Here is a 22,197-nt window from a genome sequence, read left to right as displayed (position 1 = left end):
GTGAATTTCTTTATTGTTTTCTGAATTATTCACACACTGTCAGGGGTCCTTCCTACCTATGACTTCTTCTCTTTTATTGTTTCTTGCAATTGAAGGTTGCAAAAAAGTAAATGTTGGCAAAAAAGTAACATTCAAAAATAAAATGTAAATGCAAAACTAAATACAATGGACAAATACGAAGTCCAACAAAGAGCAAGAATATTAGCAAATCTGGTGAACTATGGTGAGAGGAAAAATCAAAGTAGGGTGCAGCAAAAGTACTGATCTACCAGGATGTATATGCAGGAGAAATAACATCAGAAACAAATACATAAAATTATCTAAAAATATTTAATGAAATAACTAAGCTGAATTTCATAAAAAGTTAATATAGTTTCACTCCTTTTTGATTACAGTTTTTCACTTTATGATCTAAATTTGAGATTGTGTGTTTTTTTTTCAGCTAGAACAATTTTCTTCAAATAAACAGATTGTGGCCATTGTTAAACTCATATATATATATATATATATATATATATATATATATATATATATATATATATATATATATATATATATAATGTGTGTGTGTGTGTGTGTATATATATACAGTATATAAACGAAAAAAATATGTGCATAAAAAGATAATTATAGTAATCCTAATAAATTCAACTGAGTCCTGTAAAATAACCAAACAGACAAATAAACAAAAAACATCTTTACCACTATTTAGACGAAAGAGTCATGCATGATAGAATATTAAATAAGCAATGATCTTTTTTTTCCCTAAGTAAATACATGTGGCTGATAATATATTAAATTTAAGAGAACAAAGACAAAAGTAAATATTAACTAAAGAAACTGGACTGATCCTCCATTTCATCCTTGGATTTCTTCACGGTTTGATGATGCGAACTTTCAGAGAAAACTGTGATAAACCATGAGCTTTGAAGAACTGAAAAACAAAACACATTTCAATGCTGCAAAAGTCAATTAAATTCAAGTTAAATGATAGTAGAAAGATTTAAACTTCGACAAATGTTAGTCTCACCTCCACTAAAACATCTTCCATCTCTGAATCTGATAGTTGTGTCTGAGAATTTAATTCAAGTTTCATTCTAATAATATAGCCTGTTGACACAAAAACACAATCATTATGTCAAAATATAACAATTTACATGGTAATTTGGTGGATTTTTAATATAGTTCAGAAATGAACACTGGTGTAACAATGGTTTAATTATTTGGTAAAATCTTTAACACAACTATTACCATCTAGTTTCCAGTAAGAGAGAGAAACTTGAGCTAATTGATGCTTTTCACATAGCTTTGATTGGGTGGATCTCACCGATTGCTGACATTGACAGTTGATTATAAATCTTAAAAATTAAATAAAATTTGTTGTATAGGCTAATTTATTAAAGGGAAAAAATAACTGCAAGCATCTTACAAATGGATTTACTTACTTGGTTCTTTAGTTGAAGATCAAACAGATTTCAGCACAATGATGGTTGTCAACATAAAAACAAGAACATATTGTATGAATTAACATCAAACATTTCTGGGGTCAAGAAGATTATAAATAATATGTTTAGTGGAATATTAATGCAATTAATTTCTTCAATTTGTGGCAGTTATTTTCTTAAAACTGCAATAAAACCATTTGGAGCAAAATATACTTCAAGTTAAACAAAATTAAATGTGTATTTTTCTCAGTGAAGTTAATTACGCAGCTTTTTAGTGAAAAGAACTTCCTGTGAAAGTCTGCCTTTCCTGTGCAGTTGACTTGTAAAAGTGTGATCAGCAATGTTCAATTTCTATCCATTTATACATTATAAATAAATAAATAATCTCACCAAGGAAAGCTACAAGTTGTACTCCACTGCTTCTGACGGACTCAAACACAGAGAAGAGAGTGAAATTGTATTTGGTTCCAACAGCGAGAGATGAAACTGTGTGGGTCACTGGTCCATCTCCATCTGGTGCATTTATCTTTGTCTCTATGCCGTCACACTGGAGAACAAAGCTGGTGTTGTTGTTGATTTTATTCCACTGCAGGGTGATGTTGCTCTTATATTGTCCTGATTTTTTAAATCCTTCTGCATTTTGTGGAGCTGAAATAGAAAAATTAGATGTTCAGAGATGGTACAACTTATATTTTGGCTTTTCTTGTACATCTATGAGTTGCAAGTATCTTAATGGTAGCTCAGACAAAGAAAAAAAAACATGTCCAAGTCAATCAAACAATTATGTAGAGGGAATATACGATTGTTCCATCTATGTAATAAACATCTTTTCACCTTATAAAAATATAACAGGTTGTTTTATGTTCTCAGCCGGAGAAGAGAGATATAGTTCTATATTTATAGTTAAATAGTTTTCTTAGACATCAGTCTTTTCCAGGGTTTTCTCCCATTTGTGATCCAAACATAGTGGTCCAAGCCACCAAAGCTGACCGTCAGTGGAATATCTCACCTGTAACAGCTGTCAGTTGTCCTCCACTGTTTCTCACATTTCCAGTCACAGTGTAGAGAGTGAATGTGTGTATGGTTCCAGCAGTCAGAGATGAGACTGTGTGAGTCACTGTTGCAGCTCCATCTGGAGCATTGATGTTTGTCTCTGTGCCGTCATACTGGAGAACAAAGCTGGTGGTGACCGCGCTCCACTGCAGAGTGATGCTGGTCTCACTTTGTGCCAGAACTATGAAGGGTGGAATTTCTAATGCAGATAAATACAACATGAATTACAATATAAATCATTATTTTTCTTTTACCAAACATAAAGATTATGCTACACATTTGGTTCGGTTAAGGGAGTAACTGAAATTACTAGAAATCTAACAATAATTAGGGTTCATGTATGTGTGTGACAATTCTTTATTTGTAAATTACCATAAAACAGTACCTGTACAATATGCCAGCCAACATGCAGTTGGCTGTTGAAGTTTGTAGACGTAGTAACCAGAACAAACTTTGATCTGGATGGTGTGGGAGGCAAAAAGGCAGCAGGAACCTGACCAAGCGTTACACACAGTGCGAGTTACGATTTCATTAAGCTGGACTGGATGAGGCTCAGTTATCCATAAGGGAACATCGGCTCCGCATCGGTCTTCTGCTACACATTTCTCTGGCATCCGAGCGCTGCTCTGCCCCAAATAAAAGCGATACCAACCACTCCAGACAATGTTTCGGTCACAGCGTAAGTTTGTTTGGTCTGTATTCTCTGTTGAACGCCATGTATCGTTCAGTACAGTGTATGTGGCACAGGGGTCAAGGCATTGAACAACTCCATTGGTGGTGATGCACTCTGTGCCAGAAGCACAACAATCACAGCCGGTACAAGAAGCTTGGTCATCATCAAATACAACATGTGGAAAAAACAGAAGATAAACATTATAAGTTTAAAGATACCAAATACTTCTGCTTTCATTTTGACCTATCAGATTTTGAGAGAATGTGGGTGAAGAGGTTTTTCTGCACCTGAGAATAGATTAGCAGGTAAGTAAGATCATAATATCTTCCATAATTTCTTCTCAATAAATGCAATGCCACAGTCTGACAGGTTGAAATCCAGTTACAGACAATTTTCCTTTGAGAGACTTAAGTTTCTGATCTTTGCTGTGAACAATGATCAGAAAGTTCTCACTCCATTTCATTTTGAAACTGTTGCTCCTGTTATGTTTTAGACACAACACTGCAAATAAAACTCACTAAGAAATTTTATGACCAATTTCACTTTGCTGTTATTCAAAGGAGACTCATGTTTAGTTGTTACACAGTAAGCTCAATGAGAAAATTATTCCCCAAATCTTTTCTCAAACTCAGACGTCTTGAACGACCAACCAACAGACTGCAGATAAAACTAACAGATTTCTGGTGTGAAAAAGTCTCTCTTTCATAATAAGATGTAAAGTCTTACCAGTAGCCACAGAGATCAATGAAGTTTGGAGAAAAACTGCCATTAAAACAGAAACAAAATATGAAAACAGCAAATCAATACATTTGAAATTAGACATTTACATACAATATATTAAAAACAATTTGCTAGATTCCCGAATAATAGCAGAGAAAACATTTTTATGTAACTTTAAGTAAGTCAATATCAGTTAAACTGTTAGAGAAATCTCAGTGGGATGCCATTGATTTGTTAGACAAGATCATAGTTAAATCCAGGTGGACCTGTAGTGTAAACACACCGCTTAAATGTTTGACATCATGTAAAAGTTTAAACAAATCAGTCAGGCTATCATAAACAGTATAAACAAATCTGATTTGTCCTTTTGACTTTGCAAAGATGCTGAAGTCGTCTCATTTTCCAACATCAGCTAATAAACATTTAGCGAGGAAGATCACATTATCCACTGGCAACATGAAGAACCCAGATTATAGTTTGAAACAAAAACCTTAATTTTTAATGATAACTGAAGTGTTTTTTCCATATATTGTTATATCTGCAGAAAAAAGGTGGAATTTCATAAACATATTCCATCATCAATTCAAGACATCCTGAAAGTTGTAGCTCAACAACAAATTAGTTTTCTGATTGGTAAATGACATTAATATTTGTTTTAGATTAACATGAAAGGACAGCAAAAGTTAATGTTTTGGAGTATCCATCACAAAACCCTGGTGTAAGACCAATAGAAACATTTGTTCAAGCTATAAACAAAAGTTACACTACTAGAAATTATAAATAATATTGGTAATTCTAATGTACCTAAAAGTTGAGGAAAGGTTTGAACCCATGCATTGAGGTGAAAGTGCCAATCACACCTCATGTGCATTTTCATGTACACTGTGAAAATGCACATTTTCATAGTGTACATGTGCACTATGAAAATGTACATAGTATATTCAACTCATTACTTTAATTTTAACCTTTTTCTTATGTTGCATCTCTGCCTCAGTTTTCCTCTGTGGAAGAAACGCTAAAAGAAAAAAGACTTTAAGAAGTTAGAATAAGAAAAACAACAGACACAAACCTGAGAGCCCAAACAGGATGAGCCTGTAATCCATCAGTGAAAGCTTGAGATAAAATGAAGTATCAAGAAAATGTTCTACATCCAAACACTATAAATGCATTTCACAACACAGACAAGCAGATGACAGCTTCAAGGCTTCAAGGCACACAGAGACAAAGTCTTGAGATGCTCTGCATGTTTAAAGGTACTATAGATGGGCGTGGCATTCATGGAAGAGATGCAGCTCTTCCATGAATGCCACATATGTCACTTTTCAGGGTGTATGACAGTAAAAACACGGAAATGATGAAAGCAGATTAGTGTCATTTAATTTAAAGTTCAACATTTCTAGAGTTCATAGAAGGAGGAGTTGCATCATTAGGTCAGTTTTATCGTCAACATTATAGTTGGTGAGACTGAGGAAGCCAGGAGTTTAAGAGAATCACAGAAGTTTTACTGGGTTAAAACACCGGGTTACACTCCCTGTTAAAACACAGTTCAATCAAATGATTGAAATATCTCTACAGTATTTGATTAAGCTTAGGAAAGGTCTGGAAATGAGAAATTAAATAGTTTCAGATGTGTTTTAGTAGGGATGCTTCTAAAACCTGCAAATACGGTAGTTCTAGAGAACTATGATTGGAGACATGTCGCCTGTTTTAAGGCATAAAGTTACTAGTTAAAGTTACTGTCAAAGGACAGCAACTGTTTGGTTTAGTGGTTTAATGGGGCAGATTTCTGCATTTACACAGCAGCTAAATGTGGCCTATTTCATTTTGGCAGAGCTGTAGAGGAGTTCCTTCAATTGGGATGAAACAATTTAGCTCAATTCATCACATCACATCAGACTGGACCCAAATGCAATATATGAAGAAATGTACCTACTGGAATTCAGCATGTATTAGTGTGGTATAAAATGCTGCCAATCAAAGTGTATAAAACATTATTATGAAACGGAATAAAGTACAGGAACATTTGAGTTTGGGGACACAACAAGAGAAGTCGAGAATAATATCCTTCAGGATTGCCAGATCAAGCTTTATATAAAAAAAACAGAAGATTTGTAGCCAACTGGACACTGTGGCAGCAGTGATTAATGTAGCAATCTGAAGCAACAGCTACATAAAAACAAAACAGGAAAAGCTAAAAAATGTCTAGGGCTCAATGAGGAAACGCCAGAGTTGTGGAATGTCGAGGCTTTAGCAGGACAGCTGAGACTGGAACCTCAAAACCACAGAGAGTTTCATCAGATTCCACCACCAACATCTGAGATCTCTTTAATTAGCACAACCAGCTAACGAGCTATAGAACCGTTAAGGTCCAGAGAACCTAGAGAACCAAAGCTTTGCATGACATGGAAATGGAGTCTATTTTATATCACAACTGTAACTGATACTGTAAATAATCCTTTCCTGTGAAATGGATCTGCCATAGATAACTTGGGGAAAATGAAAGTAAAGAAGCATCTTACACTGTAGGTGATAGTAGAGCAAACAAGAGTAATGCAGGGTGTGCATAGTTCCATTTGCCTTTGTACTTATAAGCATCGGACATTTACAAACTTCTGTGCAAAGAAGATAAGAAACTTTGCAATGCAAAGCAGAAAGTGTGAATGAAGCACCTTGTACAAGAGCAAAACCAGTGCTACAGTGTGGAACATGAGATAGAAACAAGATATTTCTGAGAAACCAATGTTTTTGTTCTTCACACGGAAAGCTGTTTCAGCCATGCAGGGGCGACGGTGGATCAGAGGGCAGTAGTTCATGTATTTATCACTTCTTTACTTGATCTTTTACCACAACAGCATAATATGAAATCAAATTAAATATGAAATCTAGCTAAAAATGTGCAGAAACAGACGGATAAAATCACTGAACGTTCTTTGCCTCTGTGACTGCATTTTAAGATGGTCCAGTTTTTATGTCTTTGTCGCCCCCTGCTGGACTTGTTGGGGTGACTGATTTGTGGTCGCTTTTCCTTTCTCTTGTTTTAACTGATATTTCTAAGTAACATAAACTGATACATGGGAATTAAGAATTTTTTAAAAGTGGATTATATATGTAATAAACTTTAGTTTAATCTGCCAGATTAAAACATTTGTTACTGCATGATTTGAGCTGGATTATTCTCTTAACCTTAACCTTACCTTAAAGATCAATTAAAAAGTGACATGCCATCAATGTTTAAATAAGGAAGACTGATGATAAGATAGCAACTATTTGTAATTGTTGTAATTGCTATAAAAAGTTGAAAAAGGTTAATTAAATAACTGAATGTAATGTTTGTTTAAAGGTAAAGACACTTTAGTTTCACTTCTTTTTATTATTATTACAGTTTCTTGCTCTATAAACTACATGCTGTTTTCAGTTTTAACATTGCCTTCAAAGACACAAATTTACTACCATCATTAAGCTCAATAAAAATCCAACACAATATATTTATACAAAAATCATTACAGCAATCCTGATTAACTGAACTGAATCTGGTAAACAAAAAAGTCAGACACCTGAACCACTAGTGAGACAGAAATAGATTCACCAATGATATATTATTTAAACAATCTCTTAGAAAAAGTTGTTCAAGTTAAATAAATGTTGCTGAAAACAATATATACAATTTAAGAGAACAGGAAGAAGTAAATATTCATTATTGCAACTGGGCTGATCCAAGACGTCATCCTTGACTTTCTTCGTCTCTTATGGTTTGATGATGCGAATTTTCATGGAAAACTGTGATAAACCATTTCCTTTGAGGTACTGAAAAACAAAACAAACAATCTTACCACCAAATAATGGCTAAGGTCATTTAAATTTATGTTAAATAAGTAAAATCTACAAACATATAAACTTTTTCACAGGTTAGCCTCACCTCTGCTAAAACCTCTTCCATCTCTGATTCTGACAGTTTTCTTTGAGAAGTTAATTGTACTTTCATTCTAGAGACATAACCTGTTGACCCAGAAACAAATTATAAAAAGGTTAGCATTAAATTATGTTGACAAAATGTGATCATTTACATAACATCTGTAGCATTTTCAACTATAGTTCACCAACAAACAATGATATAACAATGATATGACCAAACATGCTGGAGCTCAGGCTGGGTTGCTAGGCGATGGGCCAGGTTTGGGGTTGCTATGTACAGTTTGGTAAATTTAGGTGCAGTGCCTGCTGATTTCTAATGTTTTAGAAACTGATCATTTTTTCAAATACCACAAAACATTAACTTATTGCCAAAAACCAGCTGGGTGTTTTTTTTTTTTTTTTTTAAGTGTGTGGGACGTTTTTAGAAGCAGTTAAGACCCAAATGGAAGTACAAAAATCTCCTCGCTGCCCTCTCTATTTGTAACCTCACTAATCAGAGAAGTATCTACACTCAGGTAAGACAATATGTTGATTTTACAGCTATTGGTTTTGGACAACAAATCTGTTTTTTTATGGAAAAGTGGCAAGAATGTTGGCTTATCAAGATAATTCCATGTAAAATCACTTTGATAGTTGACCACAAGAGGGCGCTCACTGGCAAAATGCTACGTGAGACACTTTGCAGGACAAAATCTCTAAACTTGCAACCAGAACTACATCACAGGTTTTGATAAAATGTTAGATTGTGCTTTAGATAAATGTTTATAATTATTATTACCAATAACCCCAATATTACCAATGTATTACTTTGTTGTTGTAGGAAAATCTCAGTGAATTATATGAACTAAAAATGGAATGTAGGTTGTAAAATTTGTATTCATTAAAATAATTGTATTTATTTTAGTCCTAAGGAAGTCAAATTTTAGTGATATTTGCTTTTTTTCATAATATAAGACTTTATCAAAATGCAACTAAAAGTAAAAACAGATTTCATAAATAGGTTTACTTGTAAGATACCAGGTATCTACTTACAAATGGATTTACTTACGTGGTTCTTTAGTTGAAAGTTGATCAGATTCCAGCATGATAGTGGTTGTCAACATAAAAATGAGAATATATATGGATGAATTAACATCAGCCATCCAATCATTTAATATATACTGTAAAAACATTTCTGGGATCAAGAAAATTTTAAATAATATGTTATGTAAAATATAATTAATCTAATTACTTTCTTAAAAAAACATCACAGTCTCTGTTTGACAATGTTGATCCTAATGGAACATTTAATCACCAACTTTGCTGTCCTTCCAATGAGACTCATGTTTCATACACTGTTACAGAACAGGTTTAAGAGTAAACTGTAAAAATTAACCAAAAAAAACCTGGATTATGAGAGAGGGGAAGATGTGGCAAAGGTCAACAAGCCAGGACTGAGGACGTATACGAGTCGTGCGCTTTACCACTCCACAGCAAAACAATAACCAGAGACTACAGACTCACTGACTTCTGGCATTAAAATATATTTGTTTCCTAATAAAATGTAAAGTCTTACCAGTAGCTGCAGTAATGCTGACTCCACTGCTCCTGATGTTGTCAAGAACAGAGAAGAGAGTGAATGTGTAGTTTGTTCCAGCAGAGAGAGATGAGACTGTGTAGTTTACTGGTCCATCTCCATCTGGGGCTCTGATGAATGTCTCCACACCATTAAACAGGAGAACAAAGCTGGTGATGTTGTTGATCTTGTTCCACTGCAGAGTGATGCTGATGTCATCTTGTGCTGAAACTGTAAAACCTTCTGCATTTGGTGGAACTAAGATAAAAACAATACAAACAGTTACAGGCAAATGAAACAGGAAAGTGTCAAAAAAAACATTTTGTTTTTACACAAAAATTTGGGTTTTGTAATTCCTTTAAATTGTTAAAAGTAAAACTTTCAGAAAAAGTTTATTTGTTCTGTGTTGCATAACATTGTTCTTCCCAACATAATTTTTCTGGATGTAAACTTAGGGATTACTTATGGCTGCTGAAACAGACATGAGCTGTATTACTTGGTTTGTAGCAGACGAATGGATAACTCAGGCTGCAACTTTCATCCGACCATCTTCCAGAGTCACTAAATGATCCAGCAACACACTGTTCACCAGATGGTCCATTGGGCTCTCCATTTGCCCAGTATCGAAACAGAGAGGTGCTGCCATCAGACCACAGCATTTCCCGATACAGTCCAATCCAAATAGTGCTGGCACCTGTAAGGTTTCTGATGATCTCATTTTCTGCCCGATTTCGTACACTGGCAAGAGAAAGTAACATGAATAAACCATCATATTAAATACAGTACATAAGGAAAACTAATCTGTGTTGGGTTACTTCTGATTTTTCTGTTTTAATACAAACACACAAAAAGACAATAGCTGTGTTGTCTTTTGTTTGTTTTTGTTTTTAATACTCAAGAAAAACATACATAGTAATAATTAAAAATCCACAGTGTTTCATTTTGCTTCAGCCATTAAATCTAAACTAAAATAATCAACTGTTTTTTACAAATATGCAGGAGGGGGAGCTATGGGAGGGCAGCCGCATCCCGGCAAGCGAGGGAAGAAGAAAGGTTTTAAGTCAGTTTAACAGACAAACATAGAGCGCCCTCACCTGTTCCGAAAGGTGTATATAACAATAAAATACATGTCCCTAGACGGAATATATAGTGGTCAGCCCCAGTGACTGTTTAACTCATGGTTTTGCTTTTGCTGATGTGCCCAAATGCTTTCTGGGTAAAACAAACAACAAACCGCTGATTAGGCCGCACTCCCCCTCCCTCTCAACACATTCAGCAAGCGGCCCCGTGATACACGTGAAGGGCCCGGTCATTGGCCCCGCCACCCGGGCCAATGACCTTAGAAGATAAAATTTTATTATATTAAAACTTAAAAGTACAAGATCCAGTTTTTAAAATATTTCTAAAAGCATTAATGAAGTTGCAATTGTCTCAAAATCTCAGTCACAAAACTCAGGAATTTATATTTATTTTAAATGTATTTTTGCAGAAAGTCATTACGTGTAGGCTGAGGCCCTACATGTAGGCTGAGGCCCTACATGGGCAAACCCATGTGGGGCCATCGTGGAACCCGCGGACAAACCCATATGGGACCCATATATCAGCCCTCCTTCACCCCTGCATGCTGGCAGGGGTGAAGCACGTCAAAATGCATCAACACGACGAATCTAATATGGCATAAAAACAATGCCATACTTGACGGAGTTTAGCTACATCGATGTTCACTGCAGTAAAAAAGACATATGGAGGATCAGATAGCAGGTAAAGCAGCGCACAGCTACAAACACTCACCCAGATTAGCATGACGGTCAGAAAGCTAAACGAATAACCCGCAAAATTATTTAAGTCTTCGAGCTGCGATGTGGTTCTGCTCTCGCTGTTGAACCGCCGCTACGCGCTACAGGTAGTAATATTTCACAGATGGAGCCGCTTCTGCTTCACCTGGTAGTGACTCTCACACCGAACCTCTGCTTAAAGCTGCAGCATCTAACTTAAAAAAATACATTTTACATACGTAATAAAACTTACTCCTAACATGAGACGAATAATCTCTAAAAAATAATCGATCTCCTCCCTGCTCTGCATAATTTCTCCGCTCAGTCAGAAACAGCCACTCAGAGCTAGCAGTAATCAGCTAGCCGCCATGCTATCAGGAAGTTTTAATTCAGTAACTCTGGTGGCTCTTTATTGTAATGGATCCTGTATTTGCCTTTGATTGATAAGTTTCATACTTGAATTTCTTTGGCAATGTTGAGAGTTTTTATTTTGACTTTTTGCATTATTTAGCCTCTTCAGAGCCTTCAGATGTTATCAGTCTGTTAAAGATAGTATTTAAGGTGAATTCATGGTTCCTTTGTCCACATAATGTAACCGGTAGTGCGTTTAATAAAAAAAAAAGAATATATATGTGATCGGTATCGGTGATCGGCCCTCATGGGTGATCGGAATCGGAATCGGCAGGTAAAAACCTCTCTAATAATTATGAATTTCATGTTTTAATTTTTCTGTGGTAGTGGAACAGAAAAGGGGTTTTGTTCTTTTTTTTAGTGATATTTTTAAACAAATGTTTTCTTTTCAGAGGGGAAGAAGATTGATGTGTTTCTTATGAATTACTTCTAACATTTTTCGTCTATAAGATCTCAACCATTAATAGTTTATTTTGAAAAGGACATGTTAGTTCCTCGAGTCTTTCTGTCACAATGTAGCATCAGGCTTTTTTTCTATTTTATATGTGCTGTATGTTTGTCCTTAGCTTGATTTCTGTTAGCAAATTAGTGCCACTTTATACCAAACTAACTTTTAGCCACATAAAAGACATACATTGTATTTTTGGTAACAGCTGATTATGTAATCTTGTCTCTAGATAATTAAATTGCAGGGAGAATTGACTGTAAGATTGTTAAATTCAATGCTAGTACATTTTATTGTGTATTTTTTGCCATCTTGGAAATATGACAATGTTCACAGAGCAAGCTGTCGGTTGCAAACAAAAGCAAATCAGTTTTCAAAAATAATGAAATAATTTTTGTTTCACTCTACTGAACATGTGTGATTACATTGAATTTTGCTCTGTATACAACAACAAGTCATCATAAAATCTGTTTGAACAGCCAAATATCTCCAGGTGTGACTTTGTAAAGCAAAAATACCTATGAGGTACATTTAAAATGAAAAGGAAAACGGGCTTTGCTAACAGGAAGGCAGCAAAACCTGTTGTGAATGCTAAGACTAGTTAGCACAGCCACAGGTAACAGTGAGTAAATGGTTTTACTGTAATGGTGGATTGTTTCTCCGCTGTTGGCACATTTAGCAGTTCATTCATGAGGAGTTGATTGACGGCGCTAAGATGCTCCTACTGGCCCTGATTGGTTGTTTGTCATTGGGCACGGTGCATTTCTTCAGACAGCAGTTGAAGCACAGGAAAAAAGCGGAGGATCTTGATCTTTTTATAGATGATCTATCTCATGTTAAACTGTCACAACATGACTGTTCAGCAAATACATAAAAAATGTGTTATAAAAGTTACTATCCTGGCAATTGCCTTCCTGTGCTATTCCTCTCGATTCAAGTCTCGCTTGTGGCACAGACTGGGCTTTCTCCAATTGACTTGGATTCTCTCTAGTAGAATTTCTATTTTACTAAATTAGCAAACAGAAGAAGTTCTGAATGATGATGATGATTTTTGGCGCTGTTTTAATATTGCAGTAGTTTTAGCAATAGCAGCAGATGTAGTAAACAAAGCTGTTCAGTCCATGTTGGTCACACTTCCAACTATTAAACTATCTTTAACAGCCGTCTCGTTAGGGTCGGCACGTCTCTCTTCATAGTGAATGATGGTTGTTTCACACTTTAGGAAATTTCTGGTACGCTTCATAGTATTGAACTGCACACAACATACATCACAAACATTAGTGACTGGGTAAAGTGTAAAACTTCAACAGAGTCCACGTATCAATGGAGCAACCATTTCTCAATAACAGAGATTGTCCAGAGATTTGTTTAATAAACAGACAGCTGTAGAAAAAGTAGGTAGAAAAAATATTTAAAGGAAAGACTGATACACGCAAAGAGAAAGTAAATACCAGTTACCAGAAATATAGAAATACAACTTTCATAACTCAGTAACAGGCGCAACAGGAAGTAAATTGAAAACAGTTAACGGAAAGAAACAATGCACTGTGCTTAGTGCCAAAACAAACCACCAAGTGTTAACAAAGATAAAGAATAACACATCAACTTTTTAAAGTACAAAACAAAAGCCCAGAGGAAAATGTCTGTAGAATTCATGAACCAGAACTACAATCCCTCTTTATATAGTGTGTTGGTATTAATGCAGTATTTGCTGTAAGATACAGTGTTATTACCTGGCCAGGTCAACATAATTCTGACGGCAGAATTTCTGAGCTTCTGTCCAGTTTAATGAAATGTTACTGAAAACATAGGATGGTGATCCACCTACTGTACCTGTAAATATATAGATGAAATGTAGAATAAGAAAAGAAAATATACTTAAATTTTTTCATACATACATATACACACACACACACACACACACATATTCTTTTAATAACCAGGATAAAAATAATGACAAAAGAGAAATACAACCAGGTTACATGTATGTGTATGTGTGTGTATATATATACACACACATACACATACATGTAACCTGGTATATATATATATATATATATATATATATATATATATATATATATATATATATATATATATATATATATATATATATATATATATATATATATATATATATATATATATATATATATATAAATATATATATATATATATATATATATATATATATATATATATATATATATATATATATATATATATATATATACACACATACACATACATGTAACCTGGTTGTATTTCTCTTTTGTCATTATTTTTATCCTGGTTATTAAAAGAATATATGTGTGTGTGTGTGTATATGTATGTATGTGTATACGTATGTGTGTGTGTGTGTGTGTGTGTGTATGTATACTTACCATTATAGCATACACATTTCTTTAAGTATGTGCACTGAACGTCATCCCATAGGCCTACAGAGTTAACACTAGAACCATAAAACTGAACACAATGCTGTTGTCCATACTGGTCATTGGGCTCGCCTGAAGCCCAGTTCCTAAATGAATTTTCTCCAGGACCATAGAAGCTGCTGTCATTTAGGGACCATTTCCAGCTGTTTATTGTGTCGTCGTAGAGACCGATCCATGCCTTGCCTAAATAATTAAAAAAAACATGTTTATTATATGTAGAAGCTTCAGTAACATGTTTACTGTTACATATTATAAGACTTTCAGTAATACTGATAAAACAACGCAGGGTTTGTTTATATCTGTGTTGTCTTCCTTTTTTCAAGTTAAAAACTCACCTGTATAACCGGAGGTGGTACTTAGAAAGTTATCAACATCAGCTGTGCTTTCAATGGTGGCCAGATCAGTGTAGTTCCGTCTGCAGACACTCTGAGCTTCTGTCCATGTTAGCGAAGTGTTCACAAAGTAGTACTGATGGCTTTGGGCGCTAGCAACACTGAGCAGGACGCCTGAAATAAAACCCATTAAACTTTAACAGCATTGAATTACAGGCATTGCATTAATCTTACTTATCTCTTCCAAGTGTTTTTTCTGTGGAAAATGTCAGCAAAAATAGTGATTAAACGCATTTAATCAGCCTTGTTAGCCAAGCTTAATAACCCCCCCCCCCCAAAAAAAAACTCAATTACATTTTGTTTGCCGTTACTTTTGACATTCAGGTCTACAATTTTTCATAAGGTCCTTCTAGAATTTGTTTTAATGTAATTTCTGTCACCTGTGTAGTTTAAAAGGACTTGGTAAGCAGGAAGGAACTGCAAAGTAACCTTCAAAGCAGGTTTGTTCATCTCCAGTGTTCTGGCACTAATACACATAATCGGTTGAATTACCTCCTTTGCAAATCAAACTTCAGTGTTAATGAATTAATTCAGTTGTTCTGAATAATGGAAATATGTAAAACATGGTGGACAGCTTCACTAGAGGTCAGCAGGTTTTAAAGTCATTATATGATTTAACTAATGAAGCTGTTGGGAGAAAAACTGCCAGCACAACACAATCAAAATATGTGAACAGAAAACCAACACAATGTACTCAAATATATAATTTAAACTAAAGCAGATATAGAGTTACGAAATGATAGAATAATGAGTGAGATAATTATTTAACTTTTATCAAGTTAAGTAAGATTAGCATGCCAATAAAATATTAAATATTACATAAAAACCCAGAGGAGGATGTCATTGGTTTATTAGCCAAGATCAGCGTTAAATGGGGATTCACCTGGGGACAGACTGTAAACACGCTGCTTAAATGTGCAAAACAGGCAAACATTTTACATTTTGTCCTAAAGACTTTGCAACGATGCTTAAATGGTTTAATTTTCCTCAGTGAAATATGTCCCTTACCAACATCAGCTAAAAAAGCAGTGAGAAAAATCACATTATTACTTCACAGGAAATACAAATAAGCCAAACTACAGATTGAAAATGAGCTCAGAAACAAATACCTTAATTTTTAATAACAGAGATGTTTGTTTTGTTCATAATGGCTTTTTGTTATCTTTTGAGAAATAAGGTGGAAGCTGAAGATTTAATGAAAATATCGGTTCAAGACATCACACTTGAAGTTACAATAGAAAATGTTTGTTCAAGCTACAAACAAAAAATGCACAACTAGACCTATGAAGAAGAAATGAGCAGCAAGTTATGGATGGATACTCCATCCATCCATTTTCTTTACACCCTTGTCCCTTAGTGGGGTCGGGAGAGGTGCTGGTGCCTCTCCAGCTAACGTTCTGGGCGAGAGGCGGGGTCACCCTGGACAGGTCGCCAGTCTGTCACAGAGCAACACAGAGACACACAGGACAAACAACCATGCACACACACACACTCACACCTAGAGACAATTTAGACAGACCAATTAACCTGACAGTAATGTTTTTGGAATATGGCAAGAAACCAGAGTACCTAGAGAAAACCCACGTATGCACAGGGAGAACATGCAAACTCCATGCAGAAAGACTGTCCCCGGGAATCAAACTCAGACCCTTCATGCTGCAAGGCAACAGCTCTATCAACTGCGCCACAATGCAGCCCCGGATGGATACTCAAAACAGTTTATCCTTGTCATATGGTCTCAAGAGTGATTCTAACAAATGGTATGGAAACGCATGTACCGTATTTTACGCATTATAAGGAGCACCTAAAAACCTTCAATTTCCTCAAAAGCCGACAGTGTGCCTTTTAATCCGGCGTGCCTTATATATGGACCAATATTGAGCCACAACAGGTCTAGCAACTACGGTAAGCAGCCGCCAACTTCATTTTTGCCCGTAGAAGAAGAAGCGTGCGGTGCATGCTGGGATAGTTGTCAGAACGCTGGTTTGTAAATAAAGTTTGACTGACCTATCTACCTACCGACCGTCTAGAATCAGGTCGTCTGCAGGTCATTTAGCACCACGTTCTCCACGAACATGCTGTGCGCAAACAGAGTGACCATCGTCCGGCCACGCCCCGGCCCAGTCGGAAGGCTCTTCTCGCCGACCGGAGTCGGACTGTTTTATTGACATTCTTTATGTCAACAAAGTGGCTTTAGACATTCATCCTTTAGTGCAGCTCCATCTAGTGGATGCATAACTAGATGGTGCGCCTTATATATGAAAAAAGTTTTTAAATAGGCCATTCATTGAAGGTGCGCCGTATAATCTGGTGCGCCTTATAGTGCGGAAAATACAGTAAACATCTGAATATGATGAATTTAAGAAAAATAACTATTAAGACAAAGACAGACAGAACATGTAAGCAGGTCTCTCCTGGGATTTGAACCCATCCATCCATCCATCCATCCATCCATCCATTTTCTTATACCCTTGTCCCTTAGTGGGGTCGGGAGGGTTGCTGGTGCCCATCTCCAGCTAACGTTCCGGGCGAGAGGCGGGGTCACCCTGGACAGGTCGCCAGTCTGTCGCAGGGCAACACAGAGACACACAACCATGCACACACACACTCACACCTAGGGGCAATTTAGAAAGACCAATTAACCTGACAGTCATGTTTTTTGGACTGGGAGGAAACCGGAGTACCCGGAGAAAACCCACGCATGCACAGGGAGAACATGCAAACTCCATGCAGAAAGACCGGGGCCGGGAATCGAACCCAGAACCTTCTTGCTGCAAGGCAACAGCTCTACCAACTGTGTCACTGTGCAGACCCGATTTGAACCCAGGAAAATGTAAAAAAAAAAAAAAAAAGGGTTATAAGAAGTCATATTAAGAAAACGGACACAAACCTATGAGCCCAAACAGGATGAGTCTGTAATCCATCAATGAACGCTTGAGATAAAATAGAGTATCCAGATGATTTCTAAATCCAAATGCTATTGATGCATTTCACAACATAGACAAACTGATAAGCTTCAACGCTACAAGGCAAATATAAGCAAAGTACTGAGATGCTTTGCATGTTTTAAGGTATTACAGGTGGGTGTGACTTCCATTGAAAAGTTGCTTTTTACAAGCTGCCAGCACATCTGACAGTACAAGAATGAGGATGAACATAATTTTTAAATAAAAGATGTCACGAAACAAAACAGAGAAATCATGATGTAGCAAGTTATGATTAACATTTGACATAGTTGGTGATGTTTTCTCTTTACATAATTAAAAACGGCTTTATAAATTGTACCTGTTGTCTTCAGAATGCCACACTATTTATATTCTCAGGAATTTTCCCATTTTTGATTGTGTTTTTAAGTCGCTTCCTTGGGATTAACATAGAAAGGGGCACAAAAGCCGGTCAAAGACGGGAAAGAAAAAGCAGACAGTGAATGTGCAGGTTTCCACCCTCATCAAAAACCTGATGGACTTTGACTGGCATCTCATTCAGGCTAGTTGCTCTTTTCTTTGCTTTGAAATATTTCTGTTTTTATATCATTTAGGATCTAAATTATATTGTCTTCTCTTTTTCCATGTTGGACGGTGCCTTCATTTGCATCTAATAAAGTAAGTGCCACTTTGACTCTTGAAAACCATTAATAGTTTTGTCACGGTTGCTAAGCAACATAATGCCGAGGTGGAGGCTAGGCAGCTAGCTGAATACTACAACTTCTCTGTAATGCTCTCTGCCTTCGCAGGACCCCTCTTCCATAGACCGGGTCGTTTCTCAAGCCCATGAAAGAATAAGCTTGAAAGGATGCAGACCCTGAATTCGGACACAAAGCTCTAGTTATCTGGAAAATTTCCGTTTTTAATTTTTATCTTTTTTTGCATCTCTTTTTTTGTGGTTATGGTCTTATTTGTTTGCGTATTTTCTTTGGTGTTTGTTTTTTCTCGTGTTTGCTGCACATTTGCACCTGTTGGCCACTGTGGTATGTTAACGATTCTGTGTTTTAGTTCTGCTGGGGTCCATATGGTTATGTGTATTTGTTGTAAGTTGCATTGTTATCCTTATTGTTATGTGTAGAGTGTAATGGGTTGACTCTGCTGACTTCCACTCACATGTGATGGATCTGTCATATGGGCGGGGGATCAGGGGAGCAGGAGGACCAGGACCGATGCTGATCTGACAGGGGAGAGTTCTGTGTGTGTTAGCAGTGAAGCTAATCAGTTGAGTGTAACGATTTGTTGGAGGCGTGAGCTGTAGCCTAAGAAATAGCAGCTCACTGTTATTTCTAATAAACCCTCTTGGCGGTACTACATATGCGTTGTGTTGGCGTCATTACAGTATTTACCGACAGTAAACCACTTTAAAAAGTCATTACAGGATTTGAAAAGGTACATTTCCAGTAAAAAACTGGTATCTACAGACGCCAGTTTTTTACCGTTTTTCTGAAAGAACGGGAAAAAAACAACAACAAAAAACTGGCATCTGTAGCTACTAGTATCTTTTTTACCGTTCTTTCAGAAAAACAGTAAATAACCATTCTGTCAAAAAATGGTAAACTACTGGCAGCTATTGACGCCAGAAGTTTACCGTTCCTTCACAGTATCTATACCGTACTTGCATTGACAGTAATCTACTGTCAGGATTAATTACAGTACAGCTACTGTGCATTTACAGTAAAATACTGCCGTCTATAGCTGCCAGTATTTTACTGTAAATTTACAGGATTATTTCTTAGAGTGTATGATTGGAGACATGTCGCCTGTTTTAAGGCATAAAGTTAGTTAAAGTTACTGTCAAAGGACAGTAACTGTTGATTTGGTTTAGTTGTTTAATGGGGCAGATTTCTGCATTTACACAGCAGCTAAATGTGACCTATTTTATTTTGGCAGAGCTGTAGAGGAGTTCCTTCAATTGGGATGAAACAATTTAGCTCAATTCATCACATCACATCAGACTAAAATGTTACTAACCAAAGTGTATGAAACATTATCAAATGGAATAGAGTACAGTACAGGAACACTGAGTTTGGGGACACAACAAGAGAAGTTGAGAATAACAGAGAATAACAATGTCAACATAAAGAATTAACATCCTATAGGATTTCCAGATCAAGCTTGATATGAAAGATTTGTAGCCAACTGGACACTGTGGCAGCAGTGATTAATGTAGCAATATGAAGCAACAGGTACATAAAAAAGAAACAGGAAAAGCTTAAAAATACCTAGGGCTCAATGAGGAAACGCCAGAGTTGTGGAATGTCGAGGCTTTAGCAGGACAGCTGAGACTGGGACCTCAAAACCACAGAGAGTTTCATCAGATTCCACCCCCAACATCTGAGATCTCTTTAATTAGCACAACCAGCTAACGAGCTGTAGAACCAATATGTTCCAGAGAACCTAGAGAACCAAAGCTTTAAGTACACATGACATGGTAATGGAGTCTATTTTATATCACAACTGTAACTGATGCTGTAGATAATACGTTCCTGTGAAATGGATCTGTCATAGAAAACTTGGGGAAAATGAAAGTAAAGAAGCTTCTTAGACTGTAGGTGATAGTAGAGCAAACAAGAATAATGCAGGGTGTGCATAGTTCCATTTGCCTTTGTATTTATTTATGGACATTTACAAACTTCTGTGTAAAGAGGATAAGAAACTTTGCAATGCAAAGCAGAAAGTGTGAATGAAGCACTTTGTGAAAGAGCAAAACCAGTGCTACAGTGTGGAATAGAAAATAGAAACAAGATATTTCTGAGGAACCAATGTTTTTGTTCTTCACCTGGAAAGTTGTTTCTGCCATGCAGGGGCGACAGTGGATCAGAGGACAGTAGTTCATGTAATTATCACTTCTTTACTTGATCTTTTAACACAACAGCATAATATGAAATAAACTAAATATGAAATCTAGCTAAAACTCTGCAGAAACAGACAGATAAAATCACTGAATGTTTTTAGAGTTTGCCTCTGTGACTGCATTTTAAAACGGTCCAGTTTTTATGTCTTTGTCGCCCCCTGCTGGACTTGGTGGGGTGACTGATTTGTGGTCGCTTTTCCTTTCTCTTGTTTTAACTGATATTTCTGAGTAACATAAACTGATACATAGGAATTAAGCATTTTTTAAAAAGTGGATTATAATCTGATGATATTCCCCCATATGTAGTACTTTGGTTTAACCTGCCAGCAATTTTAATCTGCCAGATTAAAACATTTGTTACTGCCTGATTTGAGCTGGATTATGCTTTTATCTTAACCTTACTGTAAAGATCAATTAAGAAGTGACACATACATGAATAAACATGTTGGCTTTTGGTAACTGATAGCCAGCAATGAGGATGTGCTGAATCCTAACAATGAGCCTTTTGTCATGGCTCATAGTTTTCTTCATACCGTTATTGATAACTCAGTTTGTCTATCTTGGATAAAAAGGGATATTTTATGAACTAATACAAGTAATTATTTTTTCAAAAACTGACACCTGAACCACTAGTGAGACAGAAATAGATTCACCAATGATATATTATTTAAACAAACTCTTAGAAAAAGTTGTCCAAGTTAAATAAATGTTGCTGAAAACTATATATACAATTTAAGAGAACAGGCAGAAGTAAATATTCATTATTGCAACTGGGCTGATCCAAGACGTCATCCTTGACTTTCTTCGTCTCTTATGGTTTGATGATGCGAATTTTCATGGAAAACTGTGATAAACCATTTTTTTTGAGGTACTGAAAAACAAAACAAACCATCTTACCACCAAATAATGGTTAAGGTCATTTAAATTTATGTTAAATAAATAAAATCTACAAAAATATAAACATTTTCACAGGTTAGCCTCACCTCTGCTAAAACCTCTTCCATCTCTGATTCTGACAGTTTTCTTTGAGAAGTTAATTGTACTTTCATTCTAGAGACATAACCTGTTGACCCAGAAACAAATTATAAAAAGGTTAGCATTAAATTATGTTGACAAAATGTAAAAATGTACATAAACATCTGTAGCATTTTCATTTACAGTTCAGCAACAAACAATGATATAACAATGTTTATAAGTATATTGGAAAAGGCATTACCACTTAGTTACCAGTAAGATTCATCTATGGGATTTACAAAATATGTTAATCACATTTTTTGCACAAAATCCTTCTTAGGTAATGAGGTTTCAGTCTAATCAGTTCTTCCTGCTTTGAGCTCCTTTCAGGATGAGCTGTTTTAGGGCCTCTTGTCTCTAAATCCAAATAAGCTGCTGCTGGCCACGCCCCCAACTCAACTTTTACACTCACATTTGAAAATGGCTGCAAACAGATGCTTAATTATACAACCGTACATCTTTGAAAAGCAGAAATTCAACCTCCTGCACAACCAACAGGAACGCAGCAAGTCTTTTCTCGAATGGGAAG

At 36.0% G+C, this 22,197-nt stretch overlaps 1 protein-coding gene across 2 annotated transcripts in view; it reads right to left on the bottom strand.

Annotated features, from left to right (window-relative positions):
• Positions 1 to 539: 539 nt before the first annotated feature.
• LOC145548776 (uncharacterized) overlaps positions 540 to 22,197 on the bottom strand; it is a 43,234-nt gene continuing 21,576 nt past the window's right edge. Inside the window, exons 4-10 of one of the 2 annotated variants that reach the window (XM_081599717.1) lie at positions 7,808 to 9,616; positions 4,961 to 7,695; positions 3,898 to 3,933; positions 2,884 to 3,324; positions 2,455 to 2,697; positions 1,031 to 2,093; positions 540 to 934 (exon numbers count right to left, since the gene is read on the bottom strand). In XM_081599717.1, the coding sequence (XP_081455843.1) occupies positions 1,780 to 2,093; positions 2,455 to 2,697; positions 2,884 to 3,324; positions 3,898 to 3,933; positions 4,961 to 4,994 (1,068 nt within the window). In that variant the 5' untranslated portion in view covers positions 4,995 to 7,695; positions 7,808 to 9,616 and the 3' untranslated portion in view covers positions 540 to 934; positions 1,031 to 1,779. Of the gene's footprint in view, positions 935 to 1,030; positions 2,094 to 2,454; positions 2,698 to 2,883; positions 3,325 to 3,897; positions 7,696 to 7,807; positions 9,617 to 22,197 lie in introns of both variants that reach the window. The other variant, XM_081599716.1, reaches the window with a different exon arrangement.

The sequence above is a fragment of the Poecilia reticulata genome, chromosome 18, assembly GCF_904066995.2.
Source record: "Poecilia reticulata chromosome 18, P_reticulata-male-v2, whole genome shotgun sequence".
In the NCBI taxonomy this organism is placed as follows: domain Eukaryota; kingdom Metazoa; phylum Chordata; class Actinopteri; order Cyprinodontiformes; family Poeciliidae; genus Poecilia; species Poecilia reticulata.
This window is presented reverse-complemented; position numbering and strand designations above follow the sequence as displayed.